Genomic DNA, 17,182 nt, shown 5'->3' with positions numbered 1-17,182 from the left:
GGATCGGTTCACTTTATCTAGATGTTATATGTTTGCTGGATGTTGTATGTCTCGGTAAGTTAATGATGTTGATGCCATTTAATAGATTTTACATTTGAACAAATTATTTCATCCTTCTATTGTTATGTTTAAAAAAAAATCAAAAAGCCATTAGAGGAAGACAAAGTATAGTTAATATCAACTTTTATAAACCATGTCTTTCTCTTTTTATGTCTGTATAGTGTCTAAAATGGTTGTATCAAAATCGTGGACTATGGTGAGACACTTTGTAGGTCTTCCTAAACTAGAGGACTTCAAACTGATTGAGAAGGAGTTACCGCCACTTAAAGATGGAGGTAAGGACCCTTTTTATATGGGATAGTATGTGCATGAGACCTTTCATAATACGGCTGAATATCATTTTGAAAACCGTGAAGTTTAAATAATTTCTATTGATAACTCACAAACCATAAAGTAAGGGAACAGAACAGGAGGAGCCGCCCCGGCGGAGGTCGGCTGTGACTAGGATTGCAGGAAAGGTGCAGCGACAGGGCTGTTAAATGGTTGACTGGGAGGAGGGTGCTTGGCGTATGGGGGTGGTGTTAGTAGAAAGGAAGGAGTGATTCCCCGATTGGGAGGTGCCAGGACTGAAGGACACCCCTATCTCCTGGAGCAGCAACAGCACCCTCTTTGTTCAGTTCCTGGTGTCTGGGTGCGCTTCAGTGTTTTTCATGCCAGCAGAGTCGGGTCTTTTTTTAAAAGTAGTTATTCAGGAGGTTGGTGGGACCAATCAGAAGTATGGGTCTCTCATGAATGAGATCTAGTGCTTTTATTTTTTTTTCTAACCTGTCCTAGTAAATTGACAGCTGGATTCAGATGTGTTGCTATGGGGAAACACCTCTACTTTTTGTCTATAATGGTTTGCGTTCATGAGGTCCCTAATTGTAGTAGGAAAATGCTTGTTAACCAGTCTGCAATTCTAAAATGGCTTCTCTGGTAATGCACCGTAATAATTTAAGAAATAATTTTGTTTAAAATTTCCAATCTGATCAAAACTAGTACAAAGGAAAAGTAGCACAATTTCCCCTAGCAACCAATTGAATTCCAGCTCTCATTTTTTTCAGAGGCTTTTTTTTTTTTTTTTAAATGTTGCTGCCTGATTGGTTACTGTGGGAAACTGCTCTACTTTTTCTTTGCATCCTTTTTGATACATCTCCCCTATTGTTCCTTGGCAATTCCCATAGTGGTGCAGGGAACGATCCTGTGAATTCCAGTTATACTTGGCAAGATACAATATTGTTGAATTCAAAATGGATTTACAAAGCAAAATGAGTGTCCCCACAGGTTGTTTTTAGAAGTTCCTTAGGCTGGGTTCCCACAATGCAGATTTGCTGCAGATTTTGCATGTATTTTTTTTTTTTTTAAGGCAAAACCAGAAACTAAAACAAAACAGAAATATATAGAGAAAAGCCTTTTATTTGTCTACAATCATGGATCCAATTCTGGTTTTGGCTTACAAAATTCAGGTAAAATCTGTGGGAACCCAGCCTTACTGTTGCACATGTGATCTAATTGTTGTCAGTGCAAAATTATGTAATACTAATTCTACTAAAGGCCTTATGTATGAAAACGGTCTTTACTGCCCATAGTAAACAAGAAAATGTAGCTTTCCAGTACATCCCTCATGACCGCACCACAGGAGGTTGCCCTATTGACCTCTATAGGGACAGGAAGACCGAGGTTAAAATTCCCCTCCCACCACCCACTTGCCAATGTTCTTCCTGTCCCTACAGGGTCAGGAGCAGAGAGACTTTGCTCCTGTGTTGCTGCAGGAGGAAAAAAACTCGGGCAGGGGGCACTCCCCCCTTCTCTTCCCCCTAAAGCCTAGGCTAACACCCCTCTGACGAGAGGTCCCTTAGCTCACAACCTAAGACACCTACCTGAGGAATCCTACGCTGGGTTCCGGTAGGGTGTGGGGTTCGGGATTCCGAAGCAGGCTTCGGCCGGGCCGCGTGACCAGGCGGGGACCGGCAGCTCCATAGGTCTGGACGCACCGGCAGGGTATCCTTGCCGCGCCGCATAGTAGGCCTCAGTCGCCGGCTATGACGCGGCCGCACCTCAACGAATAGCCGCGACCGGAAATGACGTCGGGCTACTTCCGGTCCGCGGCCATCTTGGAAGGTGGGAAATTCAAAACGCCCGCATTTAAAGGGACACACAGGTATGTAGTTAGAGCTGATACCTCTAACTTGGATTGATTTTGTGAATTGCATATTGCTCTGCCTGTTACCTGTTGCGGAATGGAACTTCCTCGTTCTGACGGAACTCCAGATATGTCCCAGGGTCACGTGAGTCTCACCCTTGGGGTAAGGGTTATGACTTCTTATGTATGTACACCATACTTTACCTACCTTCTGTTTTCTCTAGGATAAAGATTCCTCTCAGAGACAAACTGATAAAAAGGTTAAAAAAATGTGCGACTTGTGCAAAAAAATTGCCAGAGTCACATCGGAACCAATTGTCAGGATTGTATTGCAAAAATACTAAAAGAGGAACAACCAACGTTTATGTCTGAATTTAGGGCTGTGATTCGTGAAGAAGTGAGTCCGTCAGTAGCCTCCCTCGCCCCTCCTCAAGAAACTCCCTCACACTCCCGGGTAAAAAGACCACGGATTGAAGTGGATCAAAAATATTGCCCTCTTTCTCAGGGGACTGACTCTGAGCAGGAGTGTTATTACCTATCGGAGGGTGAGTTAGGAGAGGAACTCTTGCCTTCAACTTCATCCACTCAAAAGAAAAAAACTTTTTTCTTCTCTTCCGAGATGTCTGATACCTTAATCCAGGCAATACGGGAAACCATGGATATTCCCGAAGAAGACCAACCACATACCATCCAGAATGAGATGTTTGGGGGTCTAACGGAAAAGAAAACTAAGGTTTTTCCGGTAAACGAAAATCTCAAAAGAATGGTGACCACTAAATGGGAAGATTCAGAAAAGAGGCTCGTCATTTCAAGAGGGTTTAAAAACAGACTTCTCTTTGATCCAGAAGACACTAAACCTTGGGATGAGATCCCAAAAGTAGATGTCCCAGTAGCCAGGGTTGCTAAAAAAAAAACGCAATCCCATTTGAAGATTCCTCTCAGTTGAAGGACGCCATGGACCGAAAAGCAGACGGGCTACTGAAAAGAGCTTGGGAATCTTCCTCTGCTTTGATATCTACGAATATCGCGGCCACATCAGTAGCAAGAGCAATGTTTATATGGTTAAACCAACTGGAGACCCATTTGATGATGAAGACATCACGACAAGATCTATTAGAATCTCTACCCTTACTAAAGATGGCAACCGGATTCTTGGTAGATGCTTCAGCGGAATCAATTCGATTTGCTGCCAGGAACGGGGCTCTCTAAAATGCTGCTAGAAGAGCATTATGGCTCAAAATGTGGACAGGAGATACGAAGTCCAAGAACAAATTGTGTTCTATCCCGTTTACAGGGTCTCTGATGTTCGGTCCTCTCCTGGATAGCATGCTGGAGAATGCAGCAGATAGGAAAAAGGGATTTCCAGAAGGGAAACCAAAAAAAAAACCCTCAGTTTGGGAGGTTTCGCCAACAGAGGGAACCTACCTTACAGAACTACAGTGGGAAAGGGAAGTCCGGTCGCTGGAGTTACCCCAAAGGAAGAAGGGGTCGAGTATATCTCCTTAACCCCAATAATTCATTTCAGCCCTCAAAGCAATGATGCCAAGAGTGTGGGGGGAAGACTCCTACAATTTTATCCCAAATGGACCGGAATAACCCAGAACCCCTGGGTTCTAAAGATTATAGAAGAAGGGTACAAAATAGAATTTTCCTCCATTCCTCCAGAGAAATTTCTAATAACCCAGTACCAAGCAAAAGACCTTCATCAGATCCTTATTCGGGACCTCCAGAAACGACTCAAATTGAGAGCAATTACTCCAGTTCCCCACAACGACAAATTCAAAGGCCACTATTCAAAGATTTTCTTAGTCAAAAAACCAAATGGTTCCTACAGGACAATAATCAACCTGAAGGTCCTGAACAAGTGGGTGAAATATCGAAAATTCAAGATGGAGTCTATCAGATCGACTATTCCTCTAATAAGGGAAGAGGCATCAATGTGTACGATCGATTTAAAAGATGCGTATTATCCCGTTCCTATCCACCCTGCTTACCAGAGATTCCTCAGATTCGCGATTCAGAACGGTCCTTCCATTCTCCACTTCCAGTTTGTCTGCCTCCCTTTTGTCATTTTCCTCCGCCCCCAGAATTTTTACAAAAATTATGGCAGAGATCATGGCATTCGTAAGAAGTCGGGGCATAGTAATTATCCCATATCTAGACGATTTCTTGTTGACAGCAGATACTCCGTCTATCTTAGACAGTCATCGGTCACAGGTTCTTTCCCTACTACAGGAATTGGGATGGATAATCAACTTTCAGAAGTCGAGTCTTCCTCCCCAAAAACAGAAGGTCTTCTTAGGAGTGCTACTAGACTCCTCCCTTCAACATTGCTTCCTCCCAAGGAAGAAACAAATACTCCTACTAACAGAAGTAATGAAATTTTGGGGGAAAGAGGCCTGTTCCATAAGGGAATGTATGCGGATGTTGGGAATGATGATGTCTTGCATTCGATCGATTCCATAGAGTCAATTTCACTCCAGACCCTTACAGAATCTGATCCTGTCCCAGTGGGATCGAAAACAGGACTCCTTGAATTCAAATTTCCGAGACCGTCAAATCATCCCTCCTGTGGTGGCTCTGCACAAACAACATAGACAAGGGAGTCCCCTGGAGAACTTCTCCTTATGTGGTGATTACCATAGATGCCAGCAAACACGGCTGGGGGTCGGTAATCCAAGACAAGCACTTTCAAGGCACATGGCCTGTTCAAATGAAGATGATGTCCTCAAACTTCAGAGAACTAAATGCCGTATGGGAGACACTTATAAGAGCTTCACCCATTATAAAAGGGAAGCATATAAGAATTTTATCGGACAACATGACAGTGGTGTCCTTTCTTCGCCATCAAGGGGGAACAAGACACACTCTTCTTCAGGCCCTCTCTACACAAATTTTCAGTTGGGCAGAAGAAAATGTCCTATCAGTCTCTGCAGTCCACCTAAAAGGCTCAGAACTCAGCAGATTTCCTAAGTCGGGGAAAAAGTAGACCCTGGAGAATGGTCCCTAAACAGGGAAGTCTTTCTGTCCTTAACCCGAAGATGGGGTTATCCACAAATAGACCTGTTTGCCACGAGGAAAAACACTCAAGTAGAGACCTTCTTCTCCCTAAATCTCAGACAACCCATGGGGAGTAGATGCATTGTCCCAACCCTGGGACATGCATCTGGCCTATGCCTTTCCTCCGTTTCCTCTAATACCAATGGTATTAAGAAAAATCCAGGAAGATTTGACAAAGCTCATCATTATTCTTCCCTACTGGCCAAAAAGAAGCTGGTTTCCAATCGTAAAATACCTTGCGTTCGAAGACACTATCATGCTCCCAGTCCAGGAGAATCTTCTCTCCCAGGGTCCCTTATTCTTTCAGGGAATAGAAACTGAAGTTGTCAGCCTGGATCCTAAAAGGCAGATCTTGAGAAACCACGGTCTGTCAGATGAGGTAATTTCAACTATCTTATCAAGTCATAAAGAAGTTACCTCTAAAATCTATCAAAAAATTTGGAAGAAATTCTGTTCCTGGTATGGAGACCCAGGACCAGACCCCTTTTCTCCCAACATCGCGAAAATCCTAGATTTTTTACAATCTGGATTCAAGAAAGGACTTCGTCCTAATACCTTAAAAGAACAGAAGATTCACTCAAGCGGTCTCTAAACTGAAACCTTCCCTAAAGAAATCAGTTCCTACCTGGGATTTGAATGTAGTGTTAATGGCTCTTTGTGATTTCCCCCCCCCCCCCCCCTTTGAGCCGCTCGACACAATTAGTATGCATTTTTTAACTCTAAAAGTTGCATTCTTAGTCGATTGGAGAAATCCGATCTCTGTCGGTCATAGAACCGTACCTAAAAGTACAAGAGAATAAGATCATTCTAAAGCTAGATCCTTCCTTTATTCCAAAGGTATCTACTGTTTTCCATAGGGAACAAGAAATCTACCTTCCTTTTATCCAGATACTAAAAACCAACAAGAAGACAAATTCCATTGCCTGGATGTCAGGCAAACAATTCTTCAGTATCTGGATAGAACCTCCTCCTGGAGACAAGATAAAAATCTATTTGTCCTGTATGGGGGAAAGAATAGAGGAAAGAAAGGCTCTCTAGCGAGATGAGTAAAAACTACCATACAAGAAGCATACAAGTCCCAAGGACTATGTGCCCCACAAGGCATCAGCCCATTCAACGAGGGCAGTTTCGGCATCCTGGGCAGAAAGAAGAGAAGCCTCTATGGACCAAATCTGCAGAGCTGCCACTTGGTCAAGCCATCATACGTTTTGCAAACATTATACGCTAGATGTTCTGTCAGATACGGATTTAAGTTTTGGACGGAAAGTCCTCCAATCCGTAGTCCCGCCCTGAGCATTATAATTTGGTATTGCTCCTGTGGTGCGGTCATGAGGGATGTACTGGAAAGTTGGAATTAGACATACCGGTAATTGTATTTCCAGGAATCCATCATGACAGCACCATCACATCCCTCCCTGATTGAATTCTGATTTGTGCATTTAACATGTCCGTTATTATCCCTAGAAATAAAATAGGGTTGCATCCATCCTGGTGTAGTAATTGAAAAACACTGGCAAGTGGGTGGTGGGAGGGGCCTTTTAACCTCTCTGTCTTCCTGTCCCTACAGAGGTCAATAGGGCAACCTCCTGTGGTGCTGTCATGATGGATTCCTGGGAATACAATTACCGATAGGTCTAATTCCTACTTTTATGTCCAAACATTCTCTAAGAAAATAAAATATGAACTCTGTTTTCTGTGGGCAACAAGGATATTCTTTCTGTGATACACGAGGCCATCCAGTGCTTCATTGTAGTAACTGCATCTTTACTATGTTTTTAATATATTCATTTCTTACATTTTTTTTTAATGTACACTTTCAGAGGTATTGCTGGAATCTGAGTTTTGGAGTGTAGATCCATACATGAGGTAAGAAAATAATGAATTTATAATTGATTTAAGGCTATGTACACCTTTTTGAGGGCTTTTTGGGGTTTAATAAATAGATTAGTCTGTGTTTTGTGTAATTAGTCTTTATTAAAAAATAGTTTTACTTTTTGGAGATACAGCTGTTCTGTATTCTCTATACAGAGCAGCTGTATCGCTCGTTTTACACTGACTCTGTCAGTCCCGCGGACCTGGTGGGTTCAGTGTCAGTGGGTCAATACAGGATCTACCTGTAATCGATAACATCTAAGTAAATAATTTACGGTAGATCTGATCCATTACAGGTGGATCTGACACGTAGGATCCGCCGACACTGATCCCATCAGGTTCGCGGGACTGACTGATTCAGTGTAAAGTGAAAGATACAGCTGTTCTGTATAGAGAATACAGAACAGCGATATCTCAAAAAGTTCAACTATTTTTTAACAAAGACTAATTATGAAGTTACACTAAACACACTGACTAATCTATTTATTAACATAAAATATATTTAAAAAAAAAGGCCCTACATGGCTTTTAAGGGTATGTTCACACTGAGGTAGAAAAATAAGAATTTTGTGGCCGATTTTATTTTTTATTTTTATTTTTTTTATTTTTTTTTCCTGCCTGCACTTTCTTTGCTGCGCTTTTTGCATCTTTTTTCGGCCGCGGCCACTGATCATCGCGGGCAATAAATGCTTTCAAAGGGAGCAGAGAGACGGAACCGTGTGAAGAAAGAGCATGTCGCTGATTTTTCCGCTTGCTGGAAAAACTCCTCCGCCTTCCATTGAAATCAATGTGATGCAATTTTCGGCCGTTTTTTTTTCGAGCCAAAAAACGGTGTGAACTAGCCCTAAGGCCCCATGCACACGACCGTGCCCGCAATCACGGCCCGAGATTGCGGGCACGGGCGGCCGCTGACTGACAGCCGCATTTTCGGGCCGTGCTCCCATACAAAGTATGGGAGCACGGGCCGCAAAATGCGAAAGAACGGACATGTTCCATAATTCCCGGAACATTTCCACGGCACTGACACCCTTCCGTAGTGCTACGGAAAGGTGTCCGTGTTCAATGAAAGTGAATGGCTCCGTTTTTGCGGACCGCAAAAACGGAGGTTTTTTGCTGTCGTGTGCATGGGGCCTAAGGGTTATACATTAAGAGATATGTACTGTATACACAGTAACTACGAACCTAATTAGTGGCACTGTCACATTTACACTGTTTTTCCTGTTTAAAAAGGAGCTGTCACTTCTCCTGACATGTCTGTTTTGGTAAATACTTGCTTGCCACGTGAAATAATAGTTCTGGAGCATCCTTTTCTTAGAACTCTGTGTTGTGCCGTTCCTCTATAGTTACTCCTGGAAATGTATTAATTCACAACTGAATGTCACTATTCCCCTTGACAATGGCGTGTGTCTACATAGGCTGGCACTGATAGGACAGTGTCACTGTGCAGGGACACACCCTATTGACGAGAATAGTAATGCTCTTTTGTTAATTTATTAATACGTTTCCAGGAGTAATAACAGAGAAATGGCGCAATGCTGAGCTATCAGAAGGAGATGCTCCAGAATTATGTCTTGAGGAATACGAGTATTTAATCAAACTCACATGTCAAGACAGCTGACAGGTCCTCTTTAATCTATAATCAACGATGCACTGCGTGCATGAACATCCCCCCCCCCCTCTGCCCGTCACCACCTCAGCCAGTCTGCGACATTGCAGGCGAGAGCAGTGTAAAGAGCAGCAAGGCCAGGCAGGGCCGAGTGGGCACTCTGGGGCAAGATTACATTATAGTGTCTGAAGTGTGAGCAGAAACCTGTGCAGTACTGGACCCACAATGGAGGGTTAAATAAATGACATTGAGGCCCGATTCACATGACCGTGAAAAATGGTGCGTGTTTCAGCCAGATTTCCCAGCCCAAACACGGTACATGTGACGGGACTCCTGGCATCAGTCATTAAGGCTATAGTCACACGACCGTGAAAAAAAAAACGGCCATTAAAAACTGATCAATTGGCAGTATTTCATGTCCATTTTGCATCAGTGTCTCTAAATGGATTTTCTTTGTCAGGGTTTTTTTTCTGAAAACGCCACAGTGCCCATGTAGATAGTTCTGCAATGTCTCCGTATAGTAACAGTGCCACACACCCTTGTAGATCGCAGCAGCACCCCCTCCTTGTAGATCACACTCCCATCGGCATTGTAGATGACATCCCCACATGTAGATCGCAGTGAAGAGGTGGCGGGGCAGAGCTTCCTCCTGCAGCACCGCGCCACTAAAAAATCAATTTAACGATTCTGTTAAACTGAATCGTCCGAGGCCTTGAGGGCGAATTCGTCTAATTAATTTGATTAATCGCCCAGCCCTACAGTACGGTAGTCTCATTTGGAGACCAAGGTTATTTTCCTATGTAGAGGATGTGTATACTTAAACTAGCCTTTGTCTTTCAGACCATACAGTAAGCTCGCATTGAAAGAAGGTGATGTCATGATGGGATCACAGGTTGCCAGGTAAGAGCACCTTTCTACCACTTTTTGCAGTATGTTATCTCTAATCATGGACAATAATACATGTAAGGCTTCATCACAGATTACGTACGGAGCCTCTGTTACAGATTGTCAGATTTAATGGACAGAATAGTGTTGCATGCAAAATGACAGACCCCACTACGAAACCCGGTGGGGCCTATTATAAGTAAATAGGGTTCCGTCAGGCACCAATAGTATCTGTCGTCGTAATAGTATAACCGGTCCGGCAATGAGTTGTGGTTTCTGCTGTAAATGGAAACCACGACAGCGATGTGAGCAGAGCCTTAGGATAGATAGAGGTATATATGTCCGCTGCGTGAAACTCACCATGTCTTTTTCTTGTGCGTTTTTTGTGCATCACGTACCTAATTGAAGTCAATGAATGCGTGATCCGTGTGTAATCCGTGTTTTTCAAGCACCAGTTGCTAAAGAAATGATGTGGAAAAATAAAACGCCTCTGCGTTTTTTAAGTCTGCAAAAAAAACTGAAGGACACGCACCGTACACAGATGCCACACGGAACTGCAATGCAGGAAAAATGTGTTTGTTACGCGCGCAAAATGGACACGCTCGTGTGGATTAGGCTTGATATGGGTATGTTGATGAAATAATAAAAAAAAAGATAACTCTTGGAAGGCAGTGAGGAAAAAAAAAACTGAAATAGGTGCGGCATTTAAATGACTAAAGACCGGGGGGCGGCCCCCTGTAACGTTGCAACGGCCCCCCCGCGGCGAGATCGGAGGGTGCTGTTGGTTGGCATGGCAGTCTGGGGGCCTGATGAAGACCCCCAGGTCTGCTGTCTTTGTACTTATGTGTGCATCATAGGAGGCTGTCAGAATCACGATATACTGCGATACATTAGTATTGCAGTATATCGTGCAAGCGATCTAACGATCAGGGTATGTTCACACGGCCTATTTACGGACGTAAATCGGGCGTTTTTGCCCCGAATTACGCCCGAAAATAGCGCCTCAATAGCGCTGACAAACATCTGCCCATTGAAAGCAATGGGCAGACGTTTGTCTGTCCACACGAGGCGTGTATTTACGCGCCGCTGTCAAATGACGGCGCGTAAATAGACGCCCGCGTAGAAGAAGTGACCTGTCACTTCTTTGGCCGTAATTTGAGCCGCTATTCATTGACTCCAATGAATAGCAGCGCTAATTACGGCCGTAATTGACGCGGCGTTCAAGCGCCTGCACATGCCGGTACGGCTGAAATTACGGGGATGTTTTCAGGCTGAAACATCCCCGTAATTTCAGCCGTTACGGACCCCCGCCGTGTGAACATACCCTCACTGGTTAAAGTCCCCTGGGGGGACAAGTAAAAAAACAGTAAAAGAAAGTTTTTCTAATAAAATAATTAAAAGTTAAAAAAAAAAACCTTTTCCCATTTTCCCTCAAGCACAATGTAAAAAAAAATAAAAAGCCAACATAACTGTTATCGAAGCGTCCGTAAAAGTTTGAACTATTACAATATATGCTTATGTAGTCCGCGCGGTGAACGCCGTAAAAAATTAAAAACAGTTTTTTGGTCACTTCATCTCCAACAAAAAATTTAATAAAAAGTCTCCTGTACCCCAAAATGGTATCAATATAAACTACAGCTCGCCCTGCAAAAAATAAGCCCTCATACCGCTAAATCGACTGAAAAATAAAGTTATAGCTCTCAGGATGTGTTAAAAATTTAATTTAAGCTTTGTCGCCAATCAGTTTTTTCTTTGTAAATGTAGTAAAACCTAAAAAAAATATAAATTTGGTATCGCTGTAATCGTATTGACTCGCAGAATAAAGTTAACATGCAGTTTTTATTGCACGGTGAACGCCGTAAAAACAAAACCACCCAAAATATTGAGGAATCGCTGTTTTTTTTTCCTATTCCACTCCACATATATTTTTTTTGTATAGTTTCCCACTACATCATATGGTACAATAAATGGTGCTGTGAAAATCTACAACTCATCCCGCAAAAAACAAGCCCTCATACGGCAATATTGATGGAAAATAAAAAAGTTATGGCTTTTGGAAGATGGGGAGGAAAAAACAAGTGACGATCTGAAAAATGGCTACGGAGGGAAGGGGTTAAGATTTATGCAAATTTATTCTTAATGCCCAACTTTTTGACCAAGTGGGCGTTGTAAAGAAAAGTGTATGACGCTGACCAATCGGCGTCATACACTTCCCTTCGTTCATGTACAACTGTACTAACAGCACAGCGTGATCTCGTGAGATCACGCTGCGCAGTCACTTACTTGCACAGTAACTTCACCAGTGTCGGGAGAATGACCAGACATGGTCTCCTGGCTGTAGGTGATGTCTGGTCATTGTCCTGACACTCCGGTGAAGTTACTGTGGGAGTAAGTGACGGCACAGCGTGATCTCGGGAGATCACGCTGTGCTGGGAGTACAGCTTGACATGAATGAAGAGAAGTGTATGACAAAACAAAAACAGTACTTCTCTACATCAAAGTGCCTATTCGATTAGGTAGGAGATAGGGCCGTTATAAACTGGTGACAGAGCCTCTTTAAGGGCCAGTTCACAAAGTGTTTTTTTAACGCAGAAACCGTGTCGAAAAACGTGCCAAAAAAGGCCGAAAATGCCCCCGATTGATTTCAATGGGAGGCGGAGGTGTTTTTTTTTCTCGCGAGTGGAACAGCTGACACACTCCCTGCCTGTCACTTAATAAGCATGATTACTTCTGTGTGATACAGTGATAGGAGCCAGCACATTATTGTGCGCCCCAGGTCACGCTCTAACACCTAGGGGGAGAGCTAAGCTTTAGTGCTAGTGTGCAAAGGAAGAAGCATGGATTCCCTAACCTTTCCCACAATTGTACTATCCCTAAACTGTTGCCGGGTTCGTCCCGATGTGCGTGAAGCTGTCAGCTTCACATACGTTGGGACGAACTCGGCACCAGTTTAGGGGTAGTACAATTGAGGGAAAGGTTGGGGACATAACGTTGGGACGAACCCGGCACTAGTTTAGGGATAGTATAATTGAGGGAAAGGTTAGGGAATCCATGCTTACTCACTTGCACTACAGCTTAGATTCCCCCCCCCCCCCAGGTGTTAAAGCAGGGGTGGGGAACGTCCGGGCCAAATAAGGCCTGCCAGATAGTTTGGTCCGGCCCGACCTCACTCAGACCACGCTGCTGCTGCGCCATTCGCTATTTGCCTCCATCCATCCTACTCACTCACATTTAGTCACACCTGAGTCAGTGACGTGAGGTCACGTGATGGAACTGGTCCACTCCCAGGCCCCCACAGTCCAGTCACCTGACCTCACGTCCACTTCCGTCACAGCACATCCCGACCTCACTCTGACCGCCGCTGTGTCATTCCCTTCCTGGCTCTGTCCGCCCACCCTACTCTCTCACATTTAAGAGCAGGAGAAGGGCGGAGCCAAGTATGGCGGCGGTGCTCTGAGTGAGGTCGTGCGTGCCGGCCCAAGAGTGGATCATTCCGGTCACCTGACCTGAGTAGTGACGTGAGGTCAGGGGACCGGACTGATCCACTCCCATCGCACCATGGCCTCACTCTGACTGCCACTGCCGCTGTTTCATTCCCTCCTTGTATTCGCCCGTCCTACTCGCTCAAATTTAGGAGGAGGGCGCTGCATCCTCATTCACTAGTAGTGAATGACAGTACTTGGCTCAATCTGCCCTCCTCCTGCTCCTGACTTAAAATCTCGAAACTTAGCTGATGCCTAAATTTAGAAATTTAGCTGTAGTGTAGACATAGGATGTTTCCTAAAAGCATAAAGTGAGGTCAGGTGACTTTTTTCATCAATGACACTTATGATATATCCACAGGAAATGTCATAAATGTCAGATAGATATGGGTCCCACCTCTGGGTCCCAGATCTATCTCTAGAACGGGGCCCCTAAACCCCGTTCTACCTCTTTGTGTTGCGGCTGACTTGTGTGATTTCCGACCACGAAGAAGAAAACAGCGTTGGCTTGCTGAGCTACGCTGTTTCTGTAAGTCCCATAGAACTGAATAGTAGTTACCGAAACTGCGTAACTCGCATACTATGCTGCTTCTGTAGCTGCCATTCCCTCCTATGGGAGTTACGGAAACCGCACAGCTCAGCAAGCTACGCTGTTTTCTTATTCATGGTCGGAAATCAGCCAGAACACCGGTAGAATGGGATTTAGTGGGTTTAGGGGGCCCCATTCTAGTGATAGGCGCAGTCCCAGACCCGCATCTATATGATGTTTGACATATCCTGTGGATATGTCATAAATGTCCCTGATGGGAAAACCCCTTTAAGTGAGTGGGAACAACTTACTGCTGTGAGTTCTTTTCAAAACTTAGTTTACTACGCTCCAGACTGACTGACGCAGTAGCAACACCATCAATCCTGGCTGACCTCATGTTCCTCAGCAAAGAGAAGCAGTTCTTGCCATCACATTATGGGTGCTTTAATTAAATGTTTGACCATATATAGCAGGCTCATTTTTAAGTCTATAATTTTGTATGGCCCAAGAATGATGTTATAAATATCCAAATGGCCCTTGGCAGAAAAAAGGTTCCCCACCTCTGAGTTAGAGCGTGACCTGGGGCGCACTATGGAGCGCTTGTGTGCTGGCTCCGATCACTGTATCACACAGAAGTAATCATGCTTCTCATCTGACAGGCAGGGAGTGTGTCAGCTGCTCTGTGTCCGGGCTGGCTTAGTGTGTGTGGCGGCTGGGAGCAGAGCATGTCAGCTACACTAAGTGAGTTTACATAATTTCACACTCAATCAAAGCGCTCTGCTCCTGCTGTGGTTACATGTACGCTGCTGCTGTGCCTCTGCTTGTTGGGCCTTTTTCAGACCAGCGTATTTCACGTCCGTGAGCTATCCATTTTTTTACACGGAGACCACACGTACCTATAAAAATCAATGGGGCTATTCAGACATGCATTTTTTTCATGCAGAGTGTGTCCGTTGCGTGAGACTCAATGCATGTCCTAATTTGGTGCGTTTTTGGGCACCACGCAGCCCATTGATGTCAATGGGTACGTGAAAAATACGGACAGCACACGGACGTCATCCGTGTGGTGTTCGTGATTCATGCAACAGTTGCTAAAGAAATAATAAGGTAAAAGAAAAAAACTATTTATTTTTTTTGGCTGATGTAAAAAAACGTGAGACATACGGATGACGTACACACGTAAAAATCGGACGCGCACCATACACGGATGTCAGACGGAACTGCAACGCAAGAAAAACGCATTTTTTACATGCGCAAAACTAACACGTTCGTGTGAATATGGCCTTGGGGTATGTACACACTGCTTATTTTTTTGCCATTTTTCAGGCCGTAAAGGGCCCGAAAAACGGCTGAACATATGGGGGCTGGACGCCTCCAAACATCTGCCCATTGATTTCAATAGGACAAACGGACTTCCGTTCCGACGGGGCAATTTTTTACGAGTCCACTTAAAAAAAAATAAAGAAGGCGGCTAAAAGGAAGTGCATGTCACTTCTTGAGCTGTTTTTAGAGCTGGTTTTCATTGTCTCAATAGAAAAACTATAAAAAAATGCATCAAAAAACGCTCTGCTTTAAAAACTGCTGAAATTCAGAGGCTGTTTTCCCTTGAAAACCGCTCCGTATTGTACACGCTTTTTTTGTTTAGCCTGTGAACGTACCCATAGGGTGAGACGTAATAGGTTATATCTCCAAGGAGCAGCTGCATGGTTTTAACAAGCACCGCTGATCTAGTTTGCAAAATTATTGTGGTTACATGTGCGCTGCTACTGTATCTCTGCTTGTTAGGATGAAACTATGTAGCCGTTTAGATCTCTTAGTAGCCGCTGTATGGCTTCAATAAATGCTGCTGATAAATTTTCCAGCAGTGTTACCATGCACAAAGTTTTGGATTTATTAGGGATACAGCATTTATATTGGAGCCCACCCTTTCCTCCTAAAACCCATTTTTATTCTTGTATTCACCTCTGCTGGCTATTGGAAGTACCAGTGACAGCTAAGGAGGTGAATAATACTTGACTTTATAACCACATAAAAATATTTAAAAAAGAAAAAAAACAACAAATAACTATCAAATATTAATGGTATTTGAAAAAAAAATAATAATTTGGTGCTTGCAAAAGAGCAACCGTACGCCATATAGCCCCTTGGTAGGCATAATCTGCTTTCTGGTGCCAGTTTTATATTATAAGAGATGGAATGATCCAAGCAAGGTACAAAGTCCAATGTGGGTATCTACCTTGCTACGCCCCACATGGTGAAATCTATGCCAGCTAGGAGTTGGCTTTCCACAATGATTCACGCCAGTTTTTTGGCATAAATAACAATAAATTTGTTTGCCCATGGTGAGCCCGTTCCCTTTTGTGAAGCCGCACCCCGTTTCCACAGAAGTGATGCGCGGCACAAAGAGGCCAAAAGCACTGCAAGTTATGGCTTTTGGTCCCTTTTGCAACAGTTTTATGGCGTCAAAAGGATAATAAATTCCTCCCTAGGGTTTGCTAATTTTTAATTTGTTTGTTTTTAATCCAGGGTTGTAGAAAGCAAAAATCCTGCTTTTGCTATTGGAGATTATTATGTTGCACGGTCGGGCTGGACAACAAATTTTATATCCGATGGGAAAGAACTCCGTGCAATACCATCCAGTTGGCCTGGATCACTGCCTAAATCGCTGGCACTTGGAGCTGTCGGCATGCCTGGGTAAACCTTGAAAGTGCATATATTAATGTATTCCCCTCCCCAGATCTGATACTAATTAACTAATACAATCTAGATGTCCACATCTTGGAGGATTAACAGACCAAACCTAAACTTTGAAAACCATCCTATACACCGTTCAGCCTTAATTTTAAAACCACTGACCGGTAAAGTGAATAACATTGATTGATTATCTCCTAATAATGGCGCCTGTCAAGTGGTGAGATGTTCTTGAAGTTAATGTGTTAGAAGCAGGATCAAAGGGCAAGTATAAGGCCGGGTTTACACGAGCGTGTGCGTTTTGCGTGCGCAAAAGGCACTTAACAGCTCCATGTGTCTTCAGCGTATGACGCGTGGCTGCGTGATTTTCGCGCAGCCGCCATCATTATGACACTCCGTTTGGATGTTTGTAAACAGAAAAGCACGTGGTACTTTTCTGTTTTCATTCATCCTTTTAACTGCTGTTGCGCAAATCACACTCGTCTCACGGAAGTGCTTCAATGGGTGCGTGATGCGCGAATAGCGCACAAATATAGGACGTCGTGAGTTTTTCGCAGCGGACTCACGCTGCGGAAAAATCACGCATCTGTCTGCACGGCCCCATAGACTAATATAGGTCCATGCGACGCGCGTGAAAATCACACGCGTTGCACGGACGTATAACACGCTCGTGTAAATGAGCCCTAAGGATCTGAGCGACTCTGACAAGAAACAAACTGTGATGGTTAGGGTATGTGCACACAACCTCTTTTCAGACGTAATGGAGCCGTTTTACGCCTCGAATTACGCCTGAAGAGACGGCTCCAATACGTCGGCAAACATCTGCCCATTGCTTGCAATGGGTCTTAGCTCGTCTGCACAGAACATCGTGTCAT

General features: G+C 43.9%; 1 protein-coding gene across 1 annotated transcript in view; it reads left to right on the top strand.

The window, feature by feature from the left end:
- LOC142651005 (prostaglandin reductase 1-like) overlaps positions 1 to 17,182 on the top strand; it is a 45,834-nt gene that overhangs the window by 9,942 nt on the left and 18,710 nt on the right. Inside the window, exons 2-5 of the mRNA XM_075825655.1 lie at positions 222 to 335; positions 7,063 to 7,108; positions 9,561 to 9,620; positions 16,143 to 16,310. Coding sequence (XP_075681770.1) covers positions 230 to 335; positions 7,063 to 7,108; positions 9,561 to 9,620; positions 16,143 to 16,310 — 380 coding nt within the window. The 5' untranslated portion in view covers positions 222 to 229. The remainder of the gene's footprint in view (positions 1 to 221; positions 336 to 7,062; positions 7,109 to 9,560; positions 9,621 to 16,142; positions 16,311 to 17,182) is intronic.

The sequence above is a fragment of the Rhinoderma darwinii genome, chromosome 1 (assembly GCF_050947455.1).
Source record: "Rhinoderma darwinii isolate aRhiDar2 chromosome 1, aRhiDar2.hap1, whole genome shotgun sequence".
Lineage (NCBI taxonomy): Eukaryota > Metazoa > Chordata > Amphibia > Anura > Rhinodermatidae > Rhinoderma > Rhinoderma darwinii.
The sequence above is the reverse complement of the archived record's forward strand: the minus strand, read 5'-3'. Positions and strand labels throughout refer to the sequence as shown.